We start from the raw sequence: 12,398 nt of genomic DNA, 5'->3' as shown, positions 1-12,398 counted from the left end.
ACTGAGGAGAGAAAGGCCTCCTCACTCAGTCCCTGAACCACTGCTAGTCATGAAAAGAAAGAAATACTAGTTCAATACCACCAAGAAATGACAAATTGGGTCAAAATGCTGGTTTAAAAATCTTTACTATGTAGTTTCAACTGTTCCAAAAACCCAAAATATATCTGGACTTACTTGGCCTTAATAAAGCACAGCTGGGCAGTAAGACTCACTCTTTATTAGTTAAAACTAGGCCAAAAAAGTGGCAGAAAGTCTGAAATTGTGCACATCCCCCGAAATTTGTTTCCACAAGCTAAAACTATTTAAGACTGAAATTTATAAAGCTAAAACCTTCTATTTTCCACAGTTAATATGTAAATAATGGCTCAAATGCCTTTCTTTTTGAGAAAACTCCTTAGCAAAATCTTAAGGTTCCTAAACCTTCAACAGGAGAATTTAATCCAAATAGAAATGTTGGTCATTTCCTCCCTTTACACTGCAGCAGTATTCTATGAGTCATTACTTGAAAGCAAGGAGGAAAAAAAATCTAAGCAACAGATTTACATGGGAAATTACAATGTTATATTATAAACTTTTAATAAACAAAAGAATTTTACTTACGATGTTCCCTGCTGAGAATTACTGTGGGTTTTTGAAGATGTATCATATTGTTCTGTGAGCAAGGGAAAAAATGATCAGAGGAGAACAATGACAAATTCATGAAACCGTTAGCTATAAATTCCTTCTTTTTTTGCTGTCCCCCTACTTTAACCTAAACACTCAGTATACTTAAATTATGTCAACCAGAGTGCTATACACTGCTTATAAAATAACATTTATGTTACGTCTAGAGAGAGGGCTTGCGCAGAACTGGAAAGCCCTAAAATGAGCGAACACACTTTGAAAGCGCCAACCGGCATGCCGACCACACTGCCATGGGCAGGAGACTCTCCTTGCTGTCAGCTGGCGGGACTCCCTTGTGGAAGCACTAGGATGGGGCTGCAGTCACCCTCACCTGGTTTCATGTCACATATCTATCCGTGATTTGCTAGCACTCTCTTTTATAGACTCTGTCCTTGGCCCACTGTGCTCCCACCCATCCCCCCACTATTCAACAGCCCCCATTCGTTTATTCAACTGCTATTTACCAACTGCCTATTAGACACCAACATGTTCAAGGCATCTGACCCCGTCCTCGATGAGCGTACAGCTGACTGAGGGACATCAAACAGGCACGTGTTATCTACAACCCTAGGCAATGCAAAATCAGCACGAAAATCAATCATCTAAATGAACTGTCCCAGGAATCTACAGATTGGTCACTCTGTTGGTCATGACAAAAGGCGGCAAATTAGAAAAGAAACAAAATTAATTGTGTCACAAAGGATAGGTGAGATTTTGACAGAATGACTGCTGGCAAGAGGGAGATGAGGGTGGGGAAGGCCTTCAGGCAGAAGAGACAGTGAGCGAAGGTTGAACATGGGAGGAGTTGAAATGGTACAGATTATGAGAAGGGAAGGCTGGGGTGCAGAATGTGTGGTGGGCAGCATGGGGGGACCAGGGAAGTCAGATTTTAGAGGGCTCTGAGTGCCACAACAGGATGTTAAAACTTCAGTTGTCAGGGAATGAGACATCTCCAAAGCACGATGCAGCTATTCCTCAGAAAGATTAACCTGCGGGTGCTACCTGACGTAACCTAGAAAGGAATGGGAAATGTTAAGTGTGGAGGCTGCAGACCAGCTGGGAGGCTGTGTTTGTCTAGGCCTGAGGTAATACGGACCTGAAGCAGAAGGGGAATGGAAATACGGGTGCCTTTCAGACAGGGGTGAGGAGAGTGACCACTAATGTCATGTGGAGGCCCTTGAATATTTGCAATTAAACGCTTTATCCTCATGGTGGCAGCAGCTCTTATATGATGTTTTTAAATTGCTTGCCCTTCTGGCTAGCAAGCTAGGGCTGGCACTACAAATTAGAGGGGCTAAAGTACATTCACATGTACTCCTACACAGTCATCTTGACCCGGTCCTAAGCTCAACGAGGCTCTGGTAATCCTTAGGCAGCCGTGTTTTTTGCACATGCGAACGTAAATACTGGGACATACAAGTAAAATCCCTATACTTCATTCTCTACAGACTGTCAGCTGGCGGGGCTCCCTTGTAGAAACACTAGGATGGGGCTGCAGTCACCCTCACCTGGTTTCACGTCACATATCTATTCATGATTTGCTAGCACTCTCTTTTATAGACTCTGTCCTTGGCCCACTGTGCTCCCACCCATCCCCCCACTATTCAACAGCCCCCATTCGTTTATTCAAAAAACCACAATTTTTCGAGAAATTTGAATTATCTTGCTGGGCATACTTTGAGAAATATATGTCACACTCCACTTTTCTGAAAGCTTTATCTGCACACACTCCATTCCTTCTTCATCCAACATACAACAACCAGACCCCTCCAGGATCCAACTAGGCCCCCCAAAGGCCACATTCTCACAGAGGTAAAAAGGGTTTCCAGCAGCAGCATAAAAGACCCCAAGGTAAGCATCTGCTGAGCCAAGACCTACAGGAGACCTGTCAGTGTCTGAAAACTTCTCATCAGGGCAAGGAGGAATCAGCCTACACTATTCCACAGGCCTGGAGGGCCACCACCCCTGGCGAAGAAAGTGCTTACCAGCTCATGTTCAACTATATTTTGCTAAAAGGAGAAATCAGACAGTTTAAAGGATTACAGGGTCTTTCTAAACCAGGAGGTAGCAATCATGCAAGCTGTAAGTAATTCAGTGGAAGGCATATAATCTGCATGACTGGCAGCCCTAGCAAATTTGGGGGTGGGGTGAAGGGCAAGAGGTAAAGGAACGCACAGCAATCCTGCCCACAGCTGAGCTGGTGACCCACCTGCAGACTTATGCCACTTCACCCGTTATCTATCTTTGGATAAGCTGCCAAGATGTTGAGAAAAAAAGATTTCCCAGTCTCCCCAATACTGTGCAAGATGATCAGGCTTATCTCTCTGCATTTGGGGGAAATTTATTTACTTTTATTATTATTATTTATTTTTGGCCACATCACATAGCATACGGGATCTTCATTCCCTGACCAGGGATCGAACATGTGCCTCCTGCAGTGGAAGCACGGAGTCTTAACCATTGGACTGCCAGGGAAGTCTCTGGGGGAAATTAGTTAGGAGTTATTTGCAAAGTCTTATTCAGTACTTCTAGAGCAGGGGGCAGCAAACATTTTCTGTAAAGGTCTGATAGTAAATATTTTAGACTTTGCATGCCATACCTTGTGGCATAATAATAAATGAATGAGCACAGCTGTGTCCTAATAAAACCTTCTTTACAAAAACTAGCTGTACAACAGATTTGACTCTCAGGCTATAGTGTGCCTATCCCTGTTCTAGAGGAAGATTATTTCATTTCTTGTTTTTCTCATCTTTTTTACTCTCCTCATATCCTTGCAATTTAAACAACAGGATAATCAAGGGAAAAACACAAGTGAGGAAAAAGACTAAGGTGGAGATATTTCAAGAAGAGTCACCTCTATGGAATATCTATGAGCAATCTTCTCCCAACACATATATGCACACCACGCACCCTACTTTGGCCTCCCTATCCTTTGAAGACTAACACTTCGTAACTTGGGCACTCACCATATGTTGATGAACTAAATGATTGCAAAGACACGAGTCATTTTTGTAAGGCCTGAAATGCCTTGCATGTAGTTGGAACACAAAGAATTTAATGAACCGAGAGGTTACTGATAAAGAGAAAGGCTGGATCCAGTTAGCTTTCTTCTGTTTCCCACTGAATTCTCAAGTATTTACAATCCATTAAAAGGAACCAAAAAAAGAATTACACGACAAATACATATAGAAGGTCTAGAGAAACTATGTGCTCTCTTCCTTATAAAAATTTCTTGGTTTTGTTTAAAATAAATACAAGAAACACACAAAATACCCCAATCTATTCTTATATACAATTCCTGGGTAACAGTGCATTTAGAGTCACTCTCAAGATATTTATCATATGTGAGGTAATACCAAATTATATTTTATTTGTTAGGTACTTTACTAAGACATCTTCGTTAACTCTTTGCAATAATCTGAAACTCCACCTAAAGAACAGCTTTATGTTTGCCCTTCCTTCCTATTCTTTAGCCGTAGGAAGCCTTCATCTCTGCTGGAGCATTTTTCATTAATGTTTTCTACATTAAAACAGTAAAAACATGCTTTGTTCTCCAATGCAATAATCAGTTCCACATATTTACTTACTTTGGTTTAGGGTTGCAGAACTGATATGCTGAGAATCCTAGAAAGAAAAATAAAAATCTCTAGTTAATAAAATATTAAGGTTTATAAATCCAAGGTTGCATCACTGTTAAATCTGATAAATACTGATACATCTAATTTTTAATAAAATAGGTTGCATTGCTTCTGTTGTTTCCTAAAGTTTATTCTTCCTTTGGTGTCAAGGATTTTCAACACAAAGTATAATGTTTTACCTTAAAATCAATAATAATAAATTACATTTTTTGAGAAAAAAACTATCATTAGAAAATGTGTAAAGTATCTAACATGGTAAATTCTGGTTTGGGTAGATAAAACCTCAATGACATCATGGAAAAGGAGAGTGATAATATATTAACAATGTGCATGTGTAACAGGCTGGACTGAACACAGATCTGAAGGTGATATTTCTATATTCTGAATGTTATCCAAAAGTAGAAAAGGCGAGGTGACAGTGTTGTTAATATACTGTTCACAAATACTTTAACAGAAATGTGCAAGTAGGCAGTTCACCTTGCTATTAAAACCATCACGAATGCAGCTGATTGCATTAAACTTTAAGAAAATGTAGGAGGTATGACAAGCGTAAATGTGTATCTGTAACGTATCTAAGTCCTGAACTAGGAAGCAGACACCCTACCTCACTTAATTCTCCTGCACCTCCGTGTCCCTCTTCTAAGGTAAAGAACCTCAAAAATGAATTTATTGTAAAGTCCTGAATACTTTCATAAGCTACAAAACCCTATACAAATGTAAGATGTTCTTACTGACATAACTGGAGAGTGAAGTATTTGAAAGCATTAGGAAGCACTTTAGTAGCTAAATTAATTGCAATATTAACCTAATCTCTAAAGAGTTCAACAAATACTACTTGATTAATCTGGCACACAGCGATACTTCACACTTGTCACTGGTGTGGATGCAGTGCCTGCTAGACTTGTAAGGAATTACCTTTGCGGGAAAAGGAAATTTGGAGGGCTCAGCTGTACTAGGCGTGTGTATTGCTGTCAAAGGAGGAGGCCATGAATGGGTCATTTCCTGGAAAGAGATTTGGAACGGGAAGAAAAGGTAAATTATAAATAGAACATTTATTGCTATTTAAGTTAACTTTTTAAACTGAATGTAGAGTGGAGTGATGGTAAATGAAAAGTGAAATCTTAAAAGTTATTTCATTTACTTTTTAAAAAAGCTCCTACTTGGTGGGCTATGTTCAAAAGCTGAAGCTCTCCAACAAACAGAACTGAAAAGAAATCAGTTCGAAGAAGAAAAACAAGAGCATAGAACAGGAATGGTCTTAACACTCTGAGCAGCATGAAGCATAAAAACGGTAGTAGGTATTACCAGAGTTTGTGTAACTATGAAAACTCAGTCCTGTCTCAATGCTTTCTTTCTCTCTCAGCTTCTTTATTGCATTTCCTGGAATTATTTAAGTTCAAAGGAAGAAGAACTTTCCTGTTTGACTTAAGCAAACAAGTAATTCAGGTCACTTGTTCCACTTGGGAGAGTTTTAATGGATTTGACCCTTCCCTGATACACATTATTAGTACATAAGAACTTTTGCAGAGAAGGCCTTAAAAAGTGACCGTCCCTTTTCATTAACAGAAGTTTCATTTCTATTCACTGTTTTCGTGGAAGCGAGATTTCTATATCTTCCCAATTAATATATTTATCTTGACATGAGTTCTTTTTTCTAAGCATATTCACTTGCTGGAAAACAAAATGTCATATTAAAGGTGTCTAATCGCAAATATGCACACGCACACACACTTTGTTGAAGAGCTAAAATGGCACTGGAGATTAACGTCAGCCCCTTCCTTTTACAGCTGAGAAAAACAAGGTCTAAAATGACAGGATCAGGTCCCCCAGGAAGCCAATGGCTGAAAGCACAGGGAATGGCCCCTTTGCGTTGGAGTCTGAGAGAAAGAAGTCCATCCCCATGTGTGTCAGACCTGCCAGGCAAACTGGCTTAAGATTGACAAGCAACCCTCCATCAGCACACTGGGGACCCCAGATAACACTATGTTACCTCACCTGTACAACACACTGTGTTTCTTTTTTTTTTAAACATCTTTATTGGAGTATAATTGCTTTACAATGGTGTGTTAGTTTCTGCTTTATAACAAAGTGAATCAGTTATACATATACATATATCCCCATATCTCTTCCGTCTTGCATCTCCCTCCCTCCCACCCTCCCTATCCCACCTCTGGAGGTAGTCACAAAGCACCGAGCTGATATCCCTGTGCTATGCAGCTGCTTCCCACTAGCTATCTATTTTACATTACACACTGTGCTTTTTTCCAAGTGCTGACCAACCTCTCCATCACCACAGAAATGCCATCTGATCCTTGCAACAACTGGAGATGGAGCTGGGCAAGCATCCCCATTCCCCACCTCTGCGCACATCTTCCCTGCCCTTCCCCACAGCCGCCCTCCGGGTTGCTAGAACCTCAGAACAGACAGAAATGACCTGGCACAGTGACAAGCAAAGTAACCGATGCTGGCTCGAGTAATTTTTGTTAAAGGTGATATCATGCCCTTGCTCACTTGACTAACCATCTTTTGTTCAGTACAAAAGAGGAATTCTATACTAAAGTATAATGGAAAGAGTAGCAGCTCTGGAGCCAGGGACCCAGATTGGATCTTAACTCTGACCCTGCTGGTCAGGTCCGCCTGAGGAGTTTGAGCTCTCTGAGCCTTAGTTCTCAGGAAGAGGTGGACGAAGACCACTTATTTTTCAGAGCATGAAGTGCTGGAATACACGGTCAGTGAAAGCACTTAAAAAATTAAAAGCCTAGTTTTTAAAGAATTTTAATACTGCACCAAAGAGTTTCCTGTTGTTTTATTTATTTGACTATACTCTAAGGTATGGGACCATGAGAACATTATGATGTAAAAACTTGTAGTAATTGCAAAGGTGTCTGAAAGTATCATCCTTCTGTCTTCCAAGAATTTCTTTATAGAATCCCAATGGTGTCTATGACTTTTAGTCACCAGTGATTCCCAGGAAATATCTATTGTACTCTCAATGCCTAAGGCTGCCCCGGCTATTAAATTAGGCAGTTGGAAAGTGCATAAACTCTTTCAGGCCTTAAGTGGTTTGCTGATAGTGTGAAAGAATTTATACACTTCCCTAAATGCTCAGCTTACTAGGGGAAGTTAGGCCTTACGAGAATTGGGGCCATAAGGAGAGGAGGGTGCCCAGAATTGCAGGGCCCTGAATTCACTCCCTACTTTAACAATGACTTATGACGTGGATGGGGGTAAATCACTTAGCACCTGCTTCACTCCTGGCCTTCCAGGTGCCACAGCTGCTATCTCCTCCCCACTCTCCACCCTGCTCATTTTGCTCTAGACACTCTGTCTAGTTATCGCTGTTTTTCTAATACACCAACCTGCTCCCACCTCGAGGCTTCTGCACTCTTTCCTCTGCCTTTTCCTCCAATCACTTGCCTGCTATATGACTCATAGTGCTTATCAACAACTGACATTTTATTATATATTTATCTTCCCCACTACAGTCTCCACAAGAGGAAGGACTCTTATTCACACGGCACCCCAGTGCCTAGAAAAGTATATGCATCTTCACGGGTATTTGCTGAATAAATGAACATTCCAGTGACACTGGTACAACGAGTGGTACAATACTACCACTCGTTGTACCAGTGTCACTGGAATGTTGCACTGAGATAATGTCTACAAGCACTGCATTAACTGCCCCAAAAGGCTGTCCAGGCTGTAGAAAACCTGAGCCGTTTCCATACACCCACTGAGGGCACCATCCCCATCTGGACCCTTGTGCATGACCAATTTCCTGGTTGCTGGTAGTGTTGTCTGCTACCTTCTTACCCTGCCAGTCTGCACAAGTCACAGGCCACCAATGCCCCTTCAGTTAAACACTGAGACTCTTAACATTTCCACCAGAGAACCAAACACTATCGTCTATGATTGATTTTCTCCTTTAGGGAACTATTTACTGCTTCTATTGCCCATCAGAAAGATCTGTGTTAGGATTCCTGGCAATCTTCATAAATTACTGGTAGGAGATAAGAACAGGAACCACGAGGCAGAGGGAAGTATCTAGATCTACATCAGAGAGTGAGAGCTGGATTTGACCCTAGAGTCATCTACTATCTACCAGCCCAGGGCCTTCATTTTACCCGTGAGGAAACTGAAGTCCAAGGAGTACATGTGACTTAACTGAGGCCCCAAAAGAGAAGAGAAGGGGACAGATTCTAAGTCTCCACAAAGCAGAGACCCATGCCCCTCTTCAGTCCAGGACATTCTGCGATTTACTCTCTCTCTTTAAGACTTCCAAATGAAAACACTCACCTGTGGCTCGCATTAACCATCAACTTTCAAGCATTTCCAGGTAAGCAAGAACTCATTAAAGTGATGTTGGCTGAGAGGGGAGGGAGGATGGACGAGTTTGTTAAATTAAAAATGCTTGCCTGATGTTCTAATACTATCACCTTACATAAAGGACTCAACAAGTCATATATTAACACACATCAAAACGTTAACAGAAGCATTTGACACATGCAGGAGACAACTAATCTACATTGTTGCATTTACTTTTGAAATAACCATGGAACAAATCACACACAATTTCAGAGAAAATGCTAAGGCTATTATTTCATAACTAAGTCATTTGTTTCTTTTATGACTCATCTTACCAAAGAATTTCAGAAATACCAGAGGGAGAGGATAAAACAAAAGCTTGATCAAGATATCTTATTATTAATCTTACTTGCTGGTTGGCAAAAATTTCTCATTTTCAGCAATACAAAGTATGTTTCCTTAGAGGTATTTCTTTCTTAGAAAACTCTAACTACAAAAGTAGGATACCGAAGATTGTAAGACAAAAATAATGGAACTGTTTTCCAAACATCTGGCTAGATACCACCTTTGTCAAAAATTGCACAAATGAGAAGGTAACCAATATACTTAATTACTGGTTTCAGCACCACCTCACTTAATACTTTGCAATGAAAAGTAAAGGAAATTTTTTTCCTTTTTAAAGGAAAAAATTGGGTAAGCATATTTTGAGGAAGAAGTGTGCAGTGGGGATAAAAATTAATAGGTACATGTGTCATATCTCTCCTACTTCCAAAAAAAAACCAGAAAACAAAAATCAGAAACCTTATAGCAAAAGGTAAAGTAAGAGTATCATTAAAAGTGACATGGAAGAAAATTAAGAGCCACAGAGGAGGAATGAGAAATAAACAAAACTCTCAGTCATTACAATTACTGTATTTGAGCATTAAATTTAGCTCTAGATTTCCTGGAAGTTAAAGCCAAAATGGGACACATAACAGTTTACATAATTCTTCTCTGATAAAAAGAAAGCAAGCCGGTTCATCAGGAGAATTTATTTATTTTCCTGGAACTGAATTCTAAAAGGAATCTGTCATCCTCGTGCAAGGAAAACTGAACAAATGGATAATGGATTCAATGATGTATTTGTAGAAGCAGCACAAATGTTCCTGGCATGGTCTCAATCAACAAGAGCAAAAAATAACCCTTTCAAGGTAGGTGTAAATATGTCCATTTACTTTCTACTATTTTTCTTTTTATCCCTTTAAAAATTCATGGTCTCACTGACGATAAGGCCAAACATATAAAGTGTCACCTATAAAACACCAAGAGGTGAAAAACAAGCACTACTTAACCCCTGGTGCCCCCTGCTGCAGCAACACAGGGCATCTACTCTCTGGGAGGTGAGCAATTCTCCAGGGTCTCTACACACAGCCAGAAAAGCTTAAGGGAGATGTCGTAAGACTCTGGTCCAAATGCCTCGCAGTTTGTAGACTTCATTTCAATTAAAATCTGTCAGATAGTTCAATAATGTCCTAAGACTCCCTTTGTTATTATTCTGGTTTATTTTGCTTTGGGAGGTATGAGGGGAGAAACTGTTTAAAGGAGTTCAGAATGGCAACTGTTCATTGAAGTCAAAGAAAATGAATATATGTCTGCCTACTTAAGTATTTCTTCAAGCGAGAAATAATAACAATAAGCTCACCTTCAGAATCTCTTCAACACAGTGGACTTCACTGGAGTAGGTCTGCTGAACAGGAAAAGCAAGAAAAAGATTAGCACACAAACAAAAAACAACTAGAATGCTGGTATTAATTAATACAGCAACACTCTTGTAAGTAGAATCACCTCAGGGCCCACCTCTTACGAGCTAAATAGGAGAAACTTCACCTTCTGGATGAAATAAAACCAGAGAGATTAACCTGACCTAATCGTGCAGGAAAGGTTTCTGCTGGAGACAATGACAGACGAATTATGACCCTTAGGTCAAAAGCTTCTGGTAGAAAATATGTATATTAAAGACAATTAGTACGTTAGTAAATCTAGGGGAATAACAGATATAACAAAAGTGAAGGTGGTGTTAGTTTGCTGCTTTATAGCAACATCTGTCCAGTGAGCCAAGCTACGTGAACATGAAGGTGGCAATCACTCTGAACATCTTACCGAGCCCACAGGAAGGAGGCCAGCATCCTATCAAGGATAGATTTTATGGTAATATTATGGTAATATTCTAAAATATTAGAAATTTTACCTGCCAAAATTCATTTTAAATTCTAGCCCTACTTGAAGTCAGCATTTCCATCTTATGCGCGCGCGCGCGCGCGCACACACACACACACACACACACACACACACACACACACACAAAATAGTTCTCCAGAGACAGACCCTAGGGAGAGAGGAGATTACCTAGGGTCTTAAAGGAAAGATCACCTTGCTTATCCCCAGCTAAACAAATGACAGCTGCTGTTGTTAGTATCACAACCATAGTTTCTAGGAAATGTCATTTTACAGTCTTTACATTTTTAAGTACAAAGAAAATGGAAAAGTAAAATCTTTTTTAAAAAAATCACTTTTCCTTAACTAGAGATATGGAACAAATCCCCTGACTTCACAATTTTTAATGGAATATCAGCTTTCGCTGTGTGTCAATTCATGAGCCAAGTGCCCTGGGCAACTCCTGTACAACACACCCCTCCCATTACTGCCCCTGCTGTGAAGAAAGCACTGTTCTTCCCAGTCAGTTGGTCCAATACTTGCCTCACAGCCAGAGTGTAGATGGAAAAGGGTTCTTTTCAGGGCTCTCATCTCTAATTTGAGTGTAATTTAATACAGCATTGGTTGTTAATTCCTGATCTAGGGTTTATTAATCCACCATTTCCCTCATTCCAGTTTCTTTAAGGAAAAGGGAAAAGAGCATACAGCATTCACACTCTCCTGGAATTGAATCTAATGGACACGACAAAATTCAGATGCAATTTGACCTGCCTAGGTCTGGTTTTAAAACATGTAAATTTCATGGAGATGATTTTATTGAAATGTTTGCAGTTTGCTATTTTTGAGTTAGGGTCTGGAAGTTAGCAGGTATAACCAAAGAATCAAGGGTATCCCCTTTCTCTGCTGGCCCTACTGGACCTGCCTTTATGCATTATGCATGTCAACAACAGGACCTGCTTACCCAATTTTTGTTTTTCAAGACTATTAAAGAATGCCTAAAAACTGGACCAAATATTATAGCACAAATGTCAGAAACAATGAATGCTGTTTTGACCTGCGGGTAAAATGTAATTATATCCTACGGTTTTAATCTTTCACACGCGTCATTAGGAACAACAACAATTAGGAGTTGAAAGTTAATCAACAGAACAGAGCATATGACTCCTGACTCTGGTTAAATAGTCCCCTCATCCTATCTGCTGCTGGAATGAGAATGAGAATCCAGTTAAAATATCTGGCAGTCATGGGGGGACGGGGTTAGGGGAGGGATGGAGTGGGATGCTGGGACTGGAAGATGTAATAAGCTTTGATATACAGAATGGATAAACAACAAGGTCCTACTGTATAGCACAGAGACCTATATTCAATATCCTATGATAAACCATAATGGGAAAGAATATTTTAAAAAAGAATGTATATGTATATACAACTGAATCACTTTGCTGTACAGCAGAATTAACACAACATTGTAAATCAGCTATGCTTCAGTTTAAAAAATTTTTGAGGGACTTCCCTGGTGGCGCAGTGGTTAAGAATCCGCCTGCCACTGCAGGGGACATAGGTTCGATCCCTGGTCCAGGAGGATCCCACATGCTGCGG

At 40.1% G+C, this 12,398-nt stretch overlaps 1 protein-coding gene across 5 annotated transcripts in view; it reads right to left on the bottom strand.

Moving 5' to 3' along the window:
* AFF1 (ALF transcription elongation factor 1) overlaps nt 1-12,398 on the bottom strand; it is a 207,537-nt gene that overhangs the window by 46,067 nt on the left and 149,072 nt on the right. For 4 of the 5 annotated variants that reach the window (XM_082838935.1, XM_082838936.1, XM_082838937.1 and 1 more), the window contains 4 exons: nt 10,288-10,332; nt 5,217-5,303; nt 4,251-4,287; nt 601-652 (listed from right to left, as the gene is read on the bottom strand). In XM_082838935.1, coding sequence (XP_082695061.1) covers nt 601-652; nt 4,251-4,287; nt 5,217-5,303; nt 10,288-10,332 — 221 coding nt within the window. The remainder of the gene's footprint in view (nt 1-600; nt 653-4,250; nt 4,288-5,216; nt 5,304-10,287; nt 10,333-12,398) is intronic. The other variant, XM_082838939.1, reaches the window with a different exon arrangement.

The sequence above is a fragment of the Leucopleurus acutus genome (assembly GCF_964270905.1).
Source record: "Leucopleurus acutus genome assembly, chromosome: 4".
Taxonomy (NCBI): Eukaryota; Metazoa; Chordata; class Mammalia; order Artiodactyla; family Delphinidae; genus Leucopleurus; species Leucopleurus acutus.
Note: the sequence above shows the minus strand (reverse complement) of the source record. Positions and strands in the feature narration are given on the sequence as shown.